General features: G+C 41.5%; 1 protein-coding gene across 1 annotated transcript; it reads right to left on the minus strand.

The window, feature by feature from the left end:
• Positions 1–124: 124 nt before the first annotated feature.
• Positions 125–17,744, minus strand: znf652 (zinc finger protein 652). The gene is made up of 6 exons (XM_065964449.1): positions 17,412–17,744; positions 11,680–13,147; positions 8,874–9,021; positions 8,579–8,694; positions 6,044–6,188; positions 125–3,671 (listed from the first exon to the last, which is right to left on the minus strand). Exons 2-6 carry the CDS (start codon positions 12,649–12,651, stop codon positions 3,055–3,057), a joined length of 1,998 nt encoding a protein of 665 aa, XP_065820521.1. The 5' UTR covers positions 12,652–13,147; positions 17,412–17,744; the 3' UTR covers positions 125–3,054.
• Positions 17,745–17,750: the final 6 nt, after the last annotated feature.

Consider the following 17,750-nt stretch of genomic DNA (forward strand, 5'->3'; position numbering starts at 1 on the left):
GTTGTGTACACTGTTTATTTTACATTTCATCTTTGATCGCCCTTTTTTTGTTGTTGTAGGTATCTAAATCTCCATTCAAAACTCACTGCACCCAAAGATAAAGAGGCACACACATCTGTGATAATCATGGCTACTTGTTTTTACTTTCAAAGTTAGCAGTCAGTTAAATGTACATTATCAAAAAAGGCCCAACTTTTTCCACTTCTCCCCAATCTCCAGATAACATACAAAAAAAAGGACAAACCAGGACATTATAAAGCTGCACATTTTGTACCAGATACAATAATAAAATACACAATGCTACATTAAGTGGTTAAAAATACAAAGGGGGGAAAAAAAAAATTATATTGATTTTTTTTAAACATCTTTAAAGAACATACAATGTTATTTTTTTTCTTAACTAGCCAAGAATTTTAGTAGAAAGTGCATTCTATATAACAAAGAAAGGAGGAGGAGAATCATTCGGCAAACTGAGAGACCAAACAGGACACGGTAGAGAGAAACTCTGAATGAAGTAAACAGAAGAATGTATTTCAGACTGCTCAGAAAAGGCTTGTGTAAAGTCGCCAAAGCAAAGGAACAATACTTTCACTTTTAGCGGAGGTCCGTGCTGGAGCAAATGTGTTCCTCTTTGAAGAGTAGGGAATTAACTGTGTGCACTTAATAAAAGAAATGTCCTTCATTTGCTCTGGTCCCCCTCCAAATGAACCAACTCTACCCGGGATTCTCCTCCTTTCCTTGCCTAAAAACATCCACTCAAAGTAATCGCCTCCACCTTTTTTTCCCATGCAGCCGTAACTGCACTCTGTTCCACAATGCATTGTCAGTCCCTCCTTTCCCTGCGCCTCTCCCACGCAGCAGTAAAGTGCAGAGAATACACACAAAAGAAAAAAGGCTTTAAAATAATAATAATTAAAAAAAAAAAAAAAAAAAGACAAAAGATCCATACTGCAAAATGCTGAAGCACAGCAGTGAGGGGACAGGGTGAAGCAGAAAATGCAGCGGTTATCAAGACCCGCAGAAATGGCAGGATAATTGCAGGTCTCAAATAAAGAAGGGGGCATCCTAAACTACTGAGCTTAACCACTTCAGACTAGATTCTGTTTGAGCAGTAGAAAGAATGAGTTCAATTTACTGCTATTGTCCATTTCCGATATCCCGAAATGCAACTATATATATGGGGCACACTGTGTAAAAGCAGCTTTTGGTACAAGAGCACTGGGGATAACCAGACAAAGACTGGTAGAGGCCTATGCATGCTCTCTCTCTCTCTCTCTCTCACTCACTCACTCACACACACACACAGCTCGATGCTACCCCCTCTACACACACATCAGATAGCAGTCAGAATGGGTGAAGGGCTACCGACCAGGCAATCCAAATTCATATCTGCTTGTTTGAACCTAAAAACATTCACACCATCGGCTCTTACATCAATAATGTAATTTCTATCGCTGACTTGATCACATATTTGTTTATACAAAGTATTAAAAATGGTATCACTGCCTTTTATCCTGACATTTCCTATCATGTGCTAACAACAGTATATCTACACTGCAGAACCATTCATTAGCTTAAAACTGAGCAAATGATCAGAGAACATTAAAAAAATAAAAGACGTGAATGACTCTTCAGCAATCATTTCTGCTTAGGCAACATTCGACAGGTTGCCCGTTGTAAATCAGAGTTTGCCAGTATGATAGAAGTGAACAACAAAACAAACAAAATAACCTGTACATCACAAGAACCCCCCCCCCAAACACCAAACTGTGGAATATAGGCTGAGAGGAATATGCATATTTTGCCTGTTAAGAACTGTGAAGAGAAAGGTCCCAGATGTGTATACTGTGTGTGTCAAATGACCTTTAACATGGTAACCCGTATCATTTGGACAGCAGCGAAAGGAGGTTGGGGTAAATCCTGATGGGGCCATGATCTGGCCCCTCACAGTGGCAGTATTTGACAGTCATCTGTTATCTAGAAGCATATGTTGACCAACAGTACTGAGAGCTGAGGTTGCACCAATAACAGCAAGTAAATCAGTGACAATATGCTCTTTGCCTTTGTGTGTGTGTGTGTGTGTGTGTGTGTGTGTGTGTGTGTGGAGTAAGTGTGAAGGTTTGAGTGTGCATGTCTACGGCATGTCCTGCATAACTTGAGTTTCGTCATCATAAAACATCTGGTCAAATCTCAAAGCCACTGTAAAACAGCCAGGCTGGCAAGACATGTTCTGTATGACACAATACACGTTTTGTTATTTTGTTATATTACACCTCTGAAAATCAAACGGAAAAGAAAAATTAAGAAATAGTTTTTATACTGGAATGGAAAGCACCGTTGATAACCATGAGATGAATCCAGACTTTACTAGATTCTACAAACATTTACAAAACCTTTTTGCCAAGTTCCATTACAAAAATAGCCCCTCCCCCCACCCTTACTGTCACCCGACACTACTGCTGTTGCTCTTCTGACAGAAAGCCTTTGCATTGGCCATAGGACAAGACGAAGGTTCAAGTAGAACCAGTTCCAACATTCTCTGCAGTACAACGAGGAGGACAAGTTAAGTATTGCTATGGGGAGAACCCGCACACAAAGCCAGAGTCCAGACCAGTGTTCAACCATGAGTCAAGAATTTCACATGAAAGGGAAATTTCAATGACACTGATCCTTGATGACCCAAGAAAAACAGGTAACACATATTTCAACTTCCATCAGCAGCTTAAGATGAAAACGAGAAACTTTACACCTGTCAATGTACAATCCAGAGCTCGCACAGAGGTTATCTTGTGTAAACTTTCTAAGAAAATGTACACCAAAAATAATCTAGAGGTTGTATAATCTTTGTCAGTTGAGCAGGGTATTTCTTAAATTATGTGTGCACGTCGGGTGTATCAGTCTGATTCACAGACACACAAAGTGTGCATGTTTAGCTTGAATGATTTAAATCTTTTTAGAGGTGCAACCGACCAACTGTGATACTGAGGAAGGGTTTGGAGAACAGGGGGATCAAGGCCAGGTACGGTGTGGGCCTGTAGAGAGCTGGAGCACGCTTCAGTGATGCTGTGGGGCCCCGGGGCCCTTGTCAGGGGTGGCCATATGGTGCAGGTAGCTGCTGTCTTCGTGCCCGCAGTGGTTTAATGGCTCACTCTTAAAAAGAGCCGGGGGTGGGGGCAGGTGGGAGACCGGGGGCACGGCCAGGTGGTGGTGGGGGTGAGGTGGGGCGTGTTGGGGTGTGTTTGAGAGGTGTTGCTGGGTTGTCTGCGGTAGTGGGTGGTGGTGAGAGGGAGTTGAGTGGAGCTGTACATGGGAGAATGCATGTCCCAAAGGGCCTCGTGGAGGTATGGATGCTCCTGTCGGACTGAGGCCAAGGGGTGCTGAGGTGGTGGCCGGGGTGGCAGCTGAGGGGCCAGGACCAGAGGAAGAGGAGGAGAAGGAGTTGGCAAAGATGCGAACAGGCACAGGGGGGCCGCTGGTCTGCAGAACGACAGGACTGGTGACCCGAAAACACTTCTCTTTGTGTGCTTTGAGCATGTTGGAGAAGCGGAAGCGTTGGCCGCACACCTCGCAGGGATATGGCTTCTCCCCAGTGTGAGTGCGACGGTGGCGCTTCATGTTGGGCCGGCTGGTGAAGCTCTTCCCACAAATCTCACAAATGAAAGGCTTCTCTCCTGCACAGATTCAAAGAAACACTGATGAGTAGGGACGTCAACAAATGTTTCAGTTAACAAAAAGATGATTGCGTCACAGAGAAAATGAAATGATGCATCAGGTGAATCTTTTGCTGGCAAAAGTGGTTAAAAAAATAAGCCACCTAAATCTCTCACAGTGACAATGTTTTACCTTTCCCTCTAACCATTTCTCTCCACAGAAAGCAATAGTTGTCTTTTAAAAATGTTGCCATCTTGTATCGAGAGTCTCTGCTGCCAACCCGCCCACTCCACAGGAAGCGATTACAATTCACACTTTGAGGAGAGGAGATGTGAAAGTGAACAAACAGCAGCTCCGTTGGAATGCCGCTCTCATTAACCTCCCTCCATGGAGCTGCTAAATGTGCCTGCTACCACCCACACAGCCGTCTATTAACAGGCTGCTGAAGGGCTTTGTAAATGCCTCATTCTGGCATGTTACGTGTGAAGATGCTCCAAACCAACGGAATATCAAAAAGGTTACACTTAATGTGCTTGTCTTCGTTTACTGTTACATTACTCACCAAAATGCTAAATATGTGTGGAGTATAGCAAACGTTTGGAGTCTGAGTTGAACATGTGTGCTGTCTATTATAGGGTACCACTGGGTGTGTCTCCTCCTGCAGGAGGCTAAAGTAGTTGCTAGCGGAAAGGGGTAGCGTAATTACACCTTACAAATAAAGCATGAGGGCCGACAGTGTTTCCACCCACGACAGACATGGCTGGAGAAAAACATTGAGGGACGTGCAGGCTGCACTGCTCCGTTTGGTCTTAGAAATAGCAATGCAGAAGGGACAGAAAATCAGAGGGATGTAATTCAGCATATGTCTGGGTAGCCATTATAAGCCACAATATATGCAAGACTCTCTTTGATGTAGAAACATTCCTATAATTACAAAATCTGGGCAAAGGCTTCCTGCTCTTTTCACTATAATGTTAAGCTTGAAACATCCCATAACATTCTTTTTTAGGACACTGCATGGTGACCGGCTGGCGGGCTGGATAGACGCAGGAACAATGTTGTAGGGCAAAGCTCTCATATCTGCACTCTTAAGAATTGTAGGCTTTCTGAATTGAAAAATGTAAGAATCAGAATAAAACTTAAAAAAATATATAACTTACATAAACAGAGTTTTTTTTTTTTTTTTTTTTTTTTTTTAAATCAAGGACTGAAATTTACAACAGAAAGTTTTTCTTGTTCCTATTCATATGTAACTAAAGGACTGTGAAGATCAATCAAAAGTAGTTAAGGAGAGCCTAATGTTCTTTGTTATTCACTGTTGAACAGCTCTGTGATAGTCCAATGTAGATCATGGAAAGGAGATGTGCAGAGAAAGGAGGAAGACTGGGGCATTGTAAGGCTCTGCTGAGTGAGGGCGCGGTCACACTGGCAATTCGGAGAGGTGTGCTTCGGCCCGTTACACTTCACGCACGAGCACAAGTATGCGGGCACACAACGCTGACAGCCTTCATTACAGAGAAATCCAGAGTTTCATGGCTGTATCTGCCTAAAATGACACAATATAAGCCACAAAGTAGCTGTCATGTTCTCAGTGTCTTTCTCCGATGTGCGGCCGCGGACTCTGCCGCGCATCTCTTTTATCTTGTTTATGGCTGTATCTGATTAACATGACTTAGAATAAGCCGTGCCGGCCAGCGGGGTAGTGGGGCAGCGGGGGGGGCACGGTACAGATTGCCAGTGTGACCGCGCCCTAAGTCAAGTGATTTTCCTTTTTCAGATTATATATATATCACTCGTACAGTTGTCAATCATTTTTCTGACACCATCTTTTTTTTAACACAAAACAATAACATTACAATAACTTTACAAGACCTTTAAAATACTGATCTATTAGTACACACTATAGTGTCCTAGTGTTCTGAATGCAGCATACAGGTTGTATATCTTGACTCTTGTGTTTGAAAACTACATGTTCTTGACTGTAAACCACACCTAATTGTTAATTGTAAGCTTCATTCACAATGGAATAAGAGCTACAGAAGGAGAACAATAGCCTGCACACTAAATTTAAAGCTTTGTTCTTCGATCGCTACATGGTAGTGGTGCACTGGATCACAAATCTCACGGTTCCAATTGGATCACGATCAATCAGATCTGCAGAGCGTGCTGTCAATCAAGGATCAGCTATGATCCGTTTCACTACTACATCGGTTAAGGTTTTATTTAATCAGGATTAGCTCCTCACTTTGTATGAAAGGTTCCTGAAAGAGTTCCCAGAAAAAGAAAAAAAAAAAAAAAAAAAAAAGAGGTCATAACAACAGAATTACAGAATGTTGGTCTGTCTAAAAGGATTATGGGTACATTTAGGTGGCTTAACTTGTGGTTTTCTCACCTGTGTGTGTTTTCATGTGCTCATCAAAATACTGTTTCATGTTGAAGTCTTTGCCACACCATTGGCACATGAACTGCTTGTGTCCGATGTGAATGCTCATGTGGGAGCGCAGCTGGTACTTGTATTGGAATCGCTCGTCACAGTTCTGCAGCAGAAACAACATAACATGCACACACCAGGTCAATACACGTCACACTCTGCTCTTTCTAGGTTTGTTTACTGGCGTGAGTAAGTTTCTACCTCAACACATTTTCTCACATACGTTTACAGATTGATTAATAAAATCATCCTCAAGCCTTTTAAGGGTTAAAAAACTGAAAACTAAAAAAAGGTGATCATATTTACATACACATCGCTGCAGAACTTACTTCTCATGGCTTACTGTCAGACACTATAAACAAAGTAAACCAGGACACTGGGACCAGTTAGACAGGGAATTCAGGAACGCATTACGTGTGTTGTGTTTAAAACGATCTAGACTCAAGCACTGGATTGAAATATTTCACCTATGAAGTAGCCAAGCCAAAAATAACTATACAAGGACAAGAAAGTTTCCCCCTAGTTTAGATTTATCTTAATTCCTTAACATGAAGGCAGCAGGTTTCTTATATGTACATCATGTTTAAGATATTTAATTACCGCAGCATGCGAACAATAACCTGGTTATTAGAGTGCGTAGTACCACAACATATGTTTGTATTTCAGCGGTTTCAAGTTTTTTTTACTACAATGAGATATTTATAACCTTGAGGTACCACCTGGCTAAATAAAAGGGCTGTGGGTATTTCTCTCCTCTCATCAGTTTCTATATGAGACTCCAGGACTGGGAGAATGGCTTATACATAACATACACTCTCTGAAAGCATGTAATCACGTTACAGTGTAGTACGACTTCAAACATTTCATTAAAGCAGCTCCACCCACACACACATGTTCCCAGAGTGGTGTCCATTTAAGTAGCTTGACATCAAAGATCTTGGGGTTGAGTAGGACAACCCATCCGTCAACGTTCCTCTGATTTAACCAATCATGACACAGATAAGATAATGAACAGAGACTAACACTGTTGAGCAGGAAGGAACATGCTCTTAAATCTTCACAAACATAGTTACAAAACGCTTTCATAAGAGATTTCTAAAGCTGTAAAACACTGAGAGTTAAGTTCTTCTTTTATGTAATGTGTGGTTTGCTAATATTTGACATGGTCTGGCTCAAGCTCGTCTGTGCAGCTCTGATGATATAACTGTCTGATGCATTTTCACACCACATGAGGAGGCTCCCACTCTGAAAGACACTCTTATGGTTAAAAAAAAAAAGAAAGAGTGAATGTGATGAAAATACTTTTAGAGTCCTTTTTAATAGAGAACGACAAATCACTGTAACTTTAAGTCGCTCATCTCAAACAGCTTATTAGTGTAAAGCTAGAAATATATACATTTAAAAAAGGCAAGCAGGAACATTGGTGACAAGTGGGTTTGTCAGTGAATCCTTATGACACACCTATATAATGCATGCCATCACTTCAGTGTGATAGCATTATAGACCATAGGTTCTCTCTTCATTCTTCACGGGTGTTTAATGAGGAAGGTTTATTAAAATATAGCTCTTTTCATATTGACAGCTAGAGATGCAATATTTACGCCCCTGCAACATATTGCCTTCAATATAAATGTCTCTATAAAAAAGGTGGAAATAGCGGGAAACAGGTCCTTCCACTTCTAAGCTGCAGTCGGAGGTGGTAACAGAGGTGTGATAGGGGCGAGATGAGATCCCTGTATAGCATCAGCAGGACAGGCTAAACAGCGCTGTTTGTGTACCGTCTGTTAATGTCTTAAGGTGTGTGTGTGTTTGTGGAGCCCCCTCCTCTACTCTTTGTTTACATTTCTGGCCTCCGCAAATATATAAAGCAATGTGAATTCACAGTCTGGGAATCCAATATTACACTGTTGCGGAATCAATATGAAAGTACAAAGACCTAATGACAACAGGGCTATGTTACGGCACTGATGCTGAATTGCGATCTGTAAAGGGCTGATGAGTCCGTTTAACAGCGGAGGTGAGGCTGAGGTAAGGGATCTGGAATCGGACTCAATAAAAGGGTCAGTCTTATATCTTATCCATTACATGAAGGACTTTTAACATGGCAACACATATTTCAAGCCAAGGAGCATGTGAACGGTTGATAGAAAAAGGAAGAGACATAGAAAGCTCCTTTCAGCTTAAACATCTTCAGTGCAGCTGGCACTAAATACCTGCACTATAAGACAATCTGTGTTTAGAATCACGTCTCAAACAGCAGGACAACCCTTCTGGACACTTTAAAAAAAAAAAAAAAGGATTTGTCTCAGGTTTTTTTACTCCATGTCCCACAACAGGAAATCCAGTTCTCAGGTAGTGAGGTAAAGTATAAACTCGTATTTTGTCATCCTTTCGCCTTAGTTGGCATTGATACAATCAATGTGGACAAACCTGATTCTAAGTCTAAGTCACTTATGGATGTGGACTGGACACATTATGTTACTGCGATAAACTTACCTCACAACGGAAGGGTTTCTCTCCAGAGTGCTGGAGCGAGTGAACTTTTAGAGACATGCTGCGTTTAAACGACTTCCCACATGTCTCGCAGGTGAATGGCATGTCTTTTGTGTGAGCTGGGTCAGAGAGAGGAGATGGAGAGAGGGAACAACAATGAGACAACTCATTGGAATAAAATGTGTATCTATTACATATTAAATTACGTTGCTCCTGTTGCTGTTGCCTCCAGTAAGAGATATATTGGTAGAAACAGTTTATAGTACAAACTGCTGGGGAAAAAAAGGCCCTCACTTACCGACCATGTGCTTACGGACGTGAGCCATAGTGTAGAACTTCTTCTCACAGATTTCACACGAGAACTTCTTCTCTGCATAGCCGTGCACAATCTTAATATGCTCATGAAGTGACCACAGCTTCTTAAAAGACTTGTTGCAGGAGACACACTAAATGAGAAAATTAAAGAAGAAAAAGAACAATTAAGATCTAGCTTTTTGATGTAGCTAAATGTTAAGCACATCTAAACCTGGAGGCAATGAGTTGATGGGCCACATTTCTTTCATTATACTGCAGCTCCCTCTGCTGGGGAAAAGTCATAATGGGTCTGATTTCCTTTATTTCTTCAGCAAGTCTTCTAATGATGGTTTAAAAAGCAAAACCGTTTGGAAGACATACAAGAAGAAAACAAAGTGACATGTGTCGATGTCAGCATAACCAGTTCCCCTTGTTGATGTGATTCCTAATTAAATCGTAATGTTTAACATTTGAGTGAAGCGTTCAACCTGTGTGGCTCTTGTAATGTTTAGTTCTGATAAACTGATTTCATTAATTTGTAACTACACAATGTTAAATATAGTAAACTTCAGTACTGACATTCACATTGACATTGACCAGTGTCACCTTTTAATCTGTGGATCAACCTGTTTCAGTTTACACGTTTGGGATTTGTTTTTTCGGATTTTGAAAATCTTAGCAAAACTTCACTAATTCTCGACTGGATTCAAGTTGAGACTGACTTGACCAGTGTAGAGTGTTTTCTGAAGCCCCTTATGTTCAGCTTTGGCCCTGTGTTTAGGGTTGTTGTCTTGTGGAAAAATGAATCTAGTTGTCTGCAGAGAAGCAAATCCTCAACATCATGATGCCACAAACACATCAAATATCAAAACCAATGAAATTGAAGTGACTGCCAGAAAGAACTAATTGCGGTCTCATCCTTTTAAAGAGTCAATGACTTTGTTAGAGTATTCCTCCCATGCCTTCTGGCGGACGCAGGCCGAGCTATCATGTGAGTTATTCTCTTCTGCCTCTCTTTCCTCAACCATTTCTCTTGTGAGCAAAGAGTTGTCACTAACACTGGATAGTCCTTAAGCATGGTTTGCAGCTTCATCAGTTAAAAAAAAAGAAGTTATCACACAAAAATTTAGATTTTTGGAAGTCAGAAGGCTCAAGACATATTATCACTTTAAATGTAACCGTCTGAACAGGAAGATCAATAGTAGGTCTGGCAATATGACCTCAAATCAATATCAGGATAAATTGAACATTTTTACCTCAATTCGTTTTTGTTTTTTGCCCTCACAGTTCACTGACATGGTCTCTACTGTAAATATGCTCAGCTATTAAAGCTGGGATATTTTTTCTAATGAAAGAGTGCATATCTGATGAAGTATTTTGTGGTTATTTATCGAATACTTCGAAGTGAAATCAAAGCATCGCTTGAAATGAAATCGACATTTTAGTTTGAAAGTAGAAATCAACTAATAAATAACTTGCACTCCTTGCGAACAGTTTTTCCCGCACTTTTTTTTTACATTTGACTCCTTTTTGTACGGTGTCGTATTCCCTAAAGACGAAATGTGTCCAAAAGACGGATATTGCCTCCATGTCGCGGATTGGACGTGTAGTCATGTGACTCTGCCCTGAAAATAATCGACACAGGAAAGATTACGTCGGTTAGAGGTTCTGAATGTCGGTTTTGATGACTTGCCCAGCCCTAATCAATAGCCTCGTTAGAACCAACAGATTGAGCTGGAGTGAACCTAACAATCCTTTTCACAGTATAAGTGAATTGGAGTCATCTCAATTTAGCTTTCTACAAAGCACTTGGCTACACCAGCTATGTGGTCTTATTGCATCTGAGCAGAAGAGGGTCCACCTCATGAAAGCAGGCGTTTAATGTTGTACACTTCAACTTAATTTGGATTAATTTAAAGATCTATCTCTGCTTATCATGTGAGAAATGTATTTAATCATTTAACACAAACTCAGTGTGTCACTAGTTATGCATTTTGTTTGTTGATTTAACCTTAAGTGAACTCTGTTATCTATTAAGCAATGGCCACGCTGCTCTATTTGCATTAATCTTCCCTAAACAGATACAAGTAAATGCAGGCAACGTTATCACACAGACAGACTAAAAAAAAGATTCTATTTTGACAAGTTGTTGTTTTGACCATTACTTACAGAAAAATGTAGTGGGATTAAAAGCGATATTTTTTATAATTAACAAAAGAAACGTTAGAGCATGTCTGTCAATGGGACTTAAATAAATAGACAATAAATGAGAAATATTAAATCACATAGAAGAAAGCATACATGTGATTTTTCTGCTCGATTATTTTAATAAACAGTTAATGAACTTGTGTCTTAACAGCTGAAGTTGGTTTCAACAGGTAGCACCAGCACCAGCTGTAAAGGAGGGATGAAACTGTTTCTTTACAAATACGGATGCAGCTTATGTCAAGTCTACCCCCTGGCTAAATAAAGATATTCAAAATATATAACCCTTGGGTATTAAATATGCGGCATCTCTATGTTTTAGTTTTAGGGAAGTGAAACCAAACTGAGCCCTCTTGTACCATTAAATGATAGTACTTGACAACATGATACCGTTGTCATGTACCGTTCACCGTTGTTGGATAAATTAAGGTTGATCTTATCTTAATTTGATTGGTTTTTCCATGTTCTGAATCTTAATAATTTGAGAAGTTTAGCATGAGTAATGCTTCAGCCTGTTTTGACTTTTAACATGCTGAAGTTTTTCAACATTAAAGTGTTGTTCTGGACAGCTCCTTATTTAATAAACATGCATTTTGTATCTTTACCTGGATGTTCTTCTCACAGTCAGTCTGCTGGTGTAAGGCCAGCTCGCTCTCCAGGACAAACTTTTTGCCACATTTGTCGCAGATCTGCATCCGCCTGTGTGTAACGTTCATGTGCTTCTCCAGGTACCAGCGCGTGTTAAACACTCGGGGGCACTTCTCACACGCTAGCAGCTCCTTCTCCTCCGCCTCCGCTCTCCCTCCGGTTGTCGTGACACCGACAGACGATGGGGCTGATCTGGCTGACCTGCGCTTGCTCTTTGGAGGCTCCATGCGCTTCCTCCGGCCCCTTGTGGTCATTCCGGCTGAGGCTGTGCTTAGGGAAGTTCGGAGGCTTTTCCTCCGTGGCTGGCTGGGTGCTGCCGTGCTACTAGCAACCCTGCAGACCCTCTTTGACCTTGTTCTCCGACTCTCAATCTCATCTTCCTCATCGTCTTCTTCCTCTTCGTCATCAGGGCTCTCCTCATCCTCCTCCTCTTCCTCCTCATCCTCCTCATCATCGTCGCTCCCATCTCTGTCAGAGTCATCTGCTGCTGTTCCTGTTTTGTTGTCTCCCTTGGAAACATGCAGAGTTTGGTTGTTCAGGTTGACCTCGACAATGATCTGCTCACGCTTGAAGCCCCCCTCCTCCCCATCCTTGTCCTCATCCTCACCCTCTTCTTCTGAGTCTTCTTCCGAGTCGTCAGATGTGCCATCGTTTCCGGCCTGGGACCCTTGCGTCCCAACCTCCTGCCCCGGTCCTCCTTCTCTGAAATACTGCTGATGTTGCTGTTGAGTCGCATGTTGAGAGGGCAGCTGACCAATGTTCTGGTCTCCAGCAAATGTCTTGGCTGCCATTTTATTGTCCACTAACACAGAGTAAGGCTTACCACCAACCTCCCTCTTATAAAGCTTGCTCGTCTGGTCCAGATCTGGAACAGGGGGGTGACAATAGGACTGCGAAACCGGAACCCTGCGTCCGTCCTCCTGTGACATGCCGCCAAGGCTAGGGATGGAAACCTCTTCTTTGAGGCCCTTGCAAGATTTCAGGAAACACAAGGCCGAGGAAAAGAATCACCGCTGAAGTGCCTCGTTAGACTAGCCTATTCTACAAGGAGGGGCAGGGGGTGCCACACCAATCCCCCACCCTCCTTCCAATGAAAAGACAGGAAGGAGGGGATGAGGTGACAGATAGTCAACCCGATTCAAAAAGAGCATCCATGTTGTCCAAGGTAGGAAATACAGTTGGAAAGACATACAATCTTCTCCAAGTTTTGTTCCATATGCTCATATATCAGACCGGGATAAATTCCTCTGTTAGTATGCGAGACGTAGGCAGCTGCCAGATTCACTTTCTCTGAAGTCTGCTGCCCTGCTCAGCGCCCGTGTCTTCAAATTGCAGAACAGGTAAAGACGAGCCGAACGTCAGACACGAAACCGGTGTGAGGAGGACGTCTGTACGTTGCTTGAAGAGCCATTCACAATGCATTACCTATGAAAAAAGAAACATGGAGAATTAAGATGAGATCAGAAAAGGTGCTTTTCTGCTGCCTCTAGAGTCTGAACTGAAACTAGCGCCATATTGACGTGTTTGCAACACTGAGCAGCGCTTTTGCCCACAAACGTTTCGCTGTGCGTGTAGGAGTAAAAACCACAGCATTTACACATTAATGTTTGTGGATTTTAAGTCGGTGTTCTTAATATGTCGAGGCCACAACTGAAACACCTCACTATAAAATATGACAGAGGTAGTTTGTGTTCTAGGTTGACACAACATAAAACTGAATTCGTTTAAAAAAAAAAACATTTACAACAAGTAATATGTTGAATTATTATGCATACGGAACATGTCAACTATATATTGTAGTAAAAAAAATGATTGATGCACTTTGTTAAAACAAGAATCACACAGACTTGAGGCAGAGAACTGATTGAGCAGAGGACTGTCTGTTTTTTTAAACAGTGCACACCATCTTGCACTCACACCTCCCCATTGACTGTTGGAGAGCTTAGTGTAACCACAGCTCAGGAGCGTGTACTGCAATCTAACCACAGGAAACTGTATTTCAGGCTTACAACGCAGCTTTACAGCAGCGTGCAGTTTGACAGCTGCAATAATTTCATGATATTTGATGCATTTCAAAGATGTAAAAGAGTACAAAAACAAATGAGTATATATTTTAAGGACCTTCTTTTTTTTTTAGCGTTTATATGTTCCTGACTTTCGAATTCATCAATGCTGGGTTGTCCCTGGCTGATACTTGGTTGACCTCAAACAACCTTACACCCCACTCACCATAATGAGAATGCACCAGGGCGGTTTGTTCACTAGAAAACCTCCCTGTGCAAGAAACAAACAACACATTTCCTTTCATTGAGGCAACAAACATCCTACTCTCTGTATCTTCACTTGTTTCTTAAGCTATCTTATATGCTAGTCTCCCATCTGCAAAGAAAACATAAATCGTCCCAGAGTAGGGTGTGATGATCTATCGATACCCCGCACACACAAGTCACAGTTTTTGCCAAACTGCGTGTCATCTGGAACAGACAGGTCTATTTGGGGCGGCTGTGCATGTTTCTTTTTATCCAAATACGATCATCATTTTTAAATCATCCTTGTAAAAAGGAGCCAGTTGAGGTGTTTCGGGCGTCTGATAAGGATGCCTCCCAGTCGCCTCCCTTTAGGGGCACGTCCTGTCTCATGTTGAATACAAACTTTCTAACACCGTTGTTTTAATGTTATTCTGCACTCTCTTACTTTGCTACTTTATTAAAAAACACTCCTCGCTCGTAAAGACCTGTTGTAATAACTGAAAGAGAAACAAGAGCTGTGCACTTTGGCAACTTTCTGTGATGTGAACTGATGATGGAGATTTTCAAAGAAGCTCACAAAGACAGGCAAAGATAAATGAGGGGAGGTGATTATGTCAGGCAGATCTGGACCTTGATGATTCTCAGCATTTAACAGGAATCAAAACATTTTCAGTATTTTCCATATTAAACAGAGTTTTGTTAAACAGAAAATATGTTTTCATTGAAATGTCCGAAATTTTTCAGCAATAAATTAAAATCACAAATATTTTGATCAATGCACCCATTATTACAAAAAAAACCTGACTATTCTTGTTTGAACTTTTCCAGAGCAGTACTTATGGTCTTAAGCTCTGGTTGAATTGGTCCTAAAAGAATTGCTACAAGCAGATGCTCCTGGTCTACCTGTAACTGCATCTTGCAGGACAGTATAAAAAGCATGCAAGAACAAAAACGGCTGCAAATGCAACTAACTTTTAAAGCTACATTACGAAACATCTGTGCTCTTTGCCTTTTCCGAAGCACAAGTAAAAACCATTTACGTAGAATTTAACAATCCCTGCGTACAGACACACCTGTCTTCCCGTGAATGCTGACTCTGATCCTTTCTGAGAATTAGACAGCAGCTCTGAGAGCATTAAGACCACAGAGAGCAGTGCACTGACAGAGCACCCGACTCACATGGCTTTGTAAATTATCTTGTGTCTGGATGACAGAGGAATATAAATGACACGAGAAATCCCTGAACCCAACGTGCAATGCGTGTTTAATTTAACAAATATTTACATGTTTAAAATAAAAGGTCAACGTTTAACATAATAGATTTAAATTTTAAGCGTGTCACATTTTTAAAACCATAAAATGTTCTACATTTATTGCTGACGCCGTCAAAAATTGAATTAGAGCAAATAAACAAACACACATTGTGGTTATGTATTTTTGAGTAAAACCCTTCCACCCGATTATCATTTTCAATGAGTCATTTCAGAATTTCACTCACAGTGAAACGACAAAGTCTTTGATGTGGGAAACAAGTAAAGCGCAGTCTTCTCAATACCACTGCTAATTAGACTACAACCTAACCTTGTCACATCGGGAGGTCAAACCTATTGAAATGATGATCACTGCTGACGGTTTTTGAGCTTAGATAGATTTCAGTGTTGAACTTTGCACCCTGATGCAAGAAAAAGAAAAAAAAAAGGATAATACAGTCTCCCTGCCAGCTCATTTAAGTAATCCACAGCATTACTAATGCTCTGCAGAACTCACCAAGAAATAGAAGTCATTCAGCTATACCCAACGTATAGGCTTCCTCAATCGAGCTTCAGAGACATGATGAGAAGCTAGAATTCATTCAATAAAGAGTAAGCCGCCTGTAACAGATGCTTCTACGGCTTAAGACTTGATTGACAAAGAATTGGGAGTCGAACTGCAACTGCACAACACAATTAACCCAGAAGTAACAACAGTAAAGAAGAGGAGACTTTTTCGAAAGCAGACTAGATGTGTCATGTTTACCTCTTAATGTGCAGCAGTGCTCCTCAAATCCATTGCTCCCCTCTAAAGTCCGAACTTTAATGAGCTTTTCTCCTTTTTGCAGCTTGTTGGAGGGCCGTGTGAGGGTTCACATTCCTCACTCTGTCCAAACTCATAAGACCTTAAACAGCTCACTGTGTGGTGCACTGCGGGGGGGTGCTCCATGTCTCTCTAGGTATTCGGTCTTAAAGCTCATAATCAGGTCATAGAGTAGTCCTACCTGGTGATTTGGTTAACTTTAAATCTTTTAAAGGTTTCATAGAAGGGAGAGATTATCATCTCAGCACTCCCTCCTCCTACACCACGTTTATTTATTGTCACCACTACACAAACTGTGAAACCTGATAGTTGATAAACTACTGTATCATCGCTACTGGGACACCTGTATCACCTGTATTTTTTTAAAACATGGAAAGATCACCTTGACGTTGTTATATGCTAAACATTATGAAACACGAACGGAGGCAAAATAACAAACTATTCCTGGCAAACAAATGTGACAAACTGCGAAACCCACGGTGGTGATAATTTGGCTAATACGACGAGAGACAGCTTTGTTCAGAATCTAATTTGGGGTGTTTGAATGCTTCGGTTTCATGAGTCCAACATTGCAACAAACCTAGTATTAAGCGAATAAGGGGTTAAAACAAAAAAAAAAGGCAACATTGCACATCGAACAGGAGCAACACTGCAGGCCTAGCCAACTTAGGCTACTTAGCCAGCTAGTCCAACACTCAATAGGTAATAACCTGCACACACACATGACAAGCTAACTTAGCTACATTAGCTCACGTTGCAGCCATTACATATTTTAGAGCAGTTCCAAGGTTCCTAAAACTCGTGGAAATTATTTATTACACTGCACAAGCTGTATCAGCCCCGGTTCGTCTTTTTGTATGACATGCATTGGCCAACAATAGGTGGAGGACTTTCACTTTTTTTGTTTTTTTTTTAAAAACAGAAAACCGCCCAGATTAGGGGCTAGTTAGCTCACAGATAGCAAGCAACGTCAGATGTGTAGCATTAATGTAACACTTCAATTCGATGATGCACTTTGAAAGTAAGAAGTGTGACAGTATATTTGACCCATTTGAAGAGAGATGACAAGTCGACGGCGTGCACTGTTATCGACGGAACTTTCTTCTAGTGCATGATGAAATGCGCCGTTTTATACACACACACAAAAAAAAAAAAACAGTGACTGCTGTGCAGACAAACCCACTCAACTCAACACTGTCACAAAGTCAGTGCTAGCTCAGCTCACACTCGTTCTCATAGTATCCCCGACTACAGGTAGACGGTGACCTAATCGTGATGTCTTAAGCAGCCGTGATGCCTGTCATGCATGTATAAACGGATAAAATGAAGCTACACAGCGTCATATTGTTGTCGGGTTGCTCGCTTACCTTGGTCGAGTGACCTCCCTCTTGCCTTCGTGCAATCAGAGTTGCACAGATTCAGGGTTGCAGGGCGCAGTTCTCTCTCTCTCTCTCTCTCTCTCTCTCTCTCTTTCTCTTACGTTCGCGGATGTGCATTTAGAAATGTGCAGTGCCAACTCGCATTTTTATGCAACAACAAAAAAAAATAATAATTGTGGGAGATTCGATGCTGATGTTGCGTTACGGGCTGTTGAGGTAACTGCTCAGCCGGGTCTCCAGCCCCGCTACGTGGCCCAGCCAAAGCTCTCGCGCGTACCACTGCCGTCCCGCGCTCATCCTTCAGGCCGCCGTCTGGGCAAGCGCGCG

This window comes from Labrus bergylta, chromosome 16, assembly GCF_963930695.1.
Source record: "Labrus bergylta chromosome 16, fLabBer1.1, whole genome shotgun sequence".
In the NCBI taxonomy this organism is placed as follows: Eukaryota; Metazoa; Chordata; class Actinopteri; order Labriformes; family Labridae; genus Labrus; species Labrus bergylta.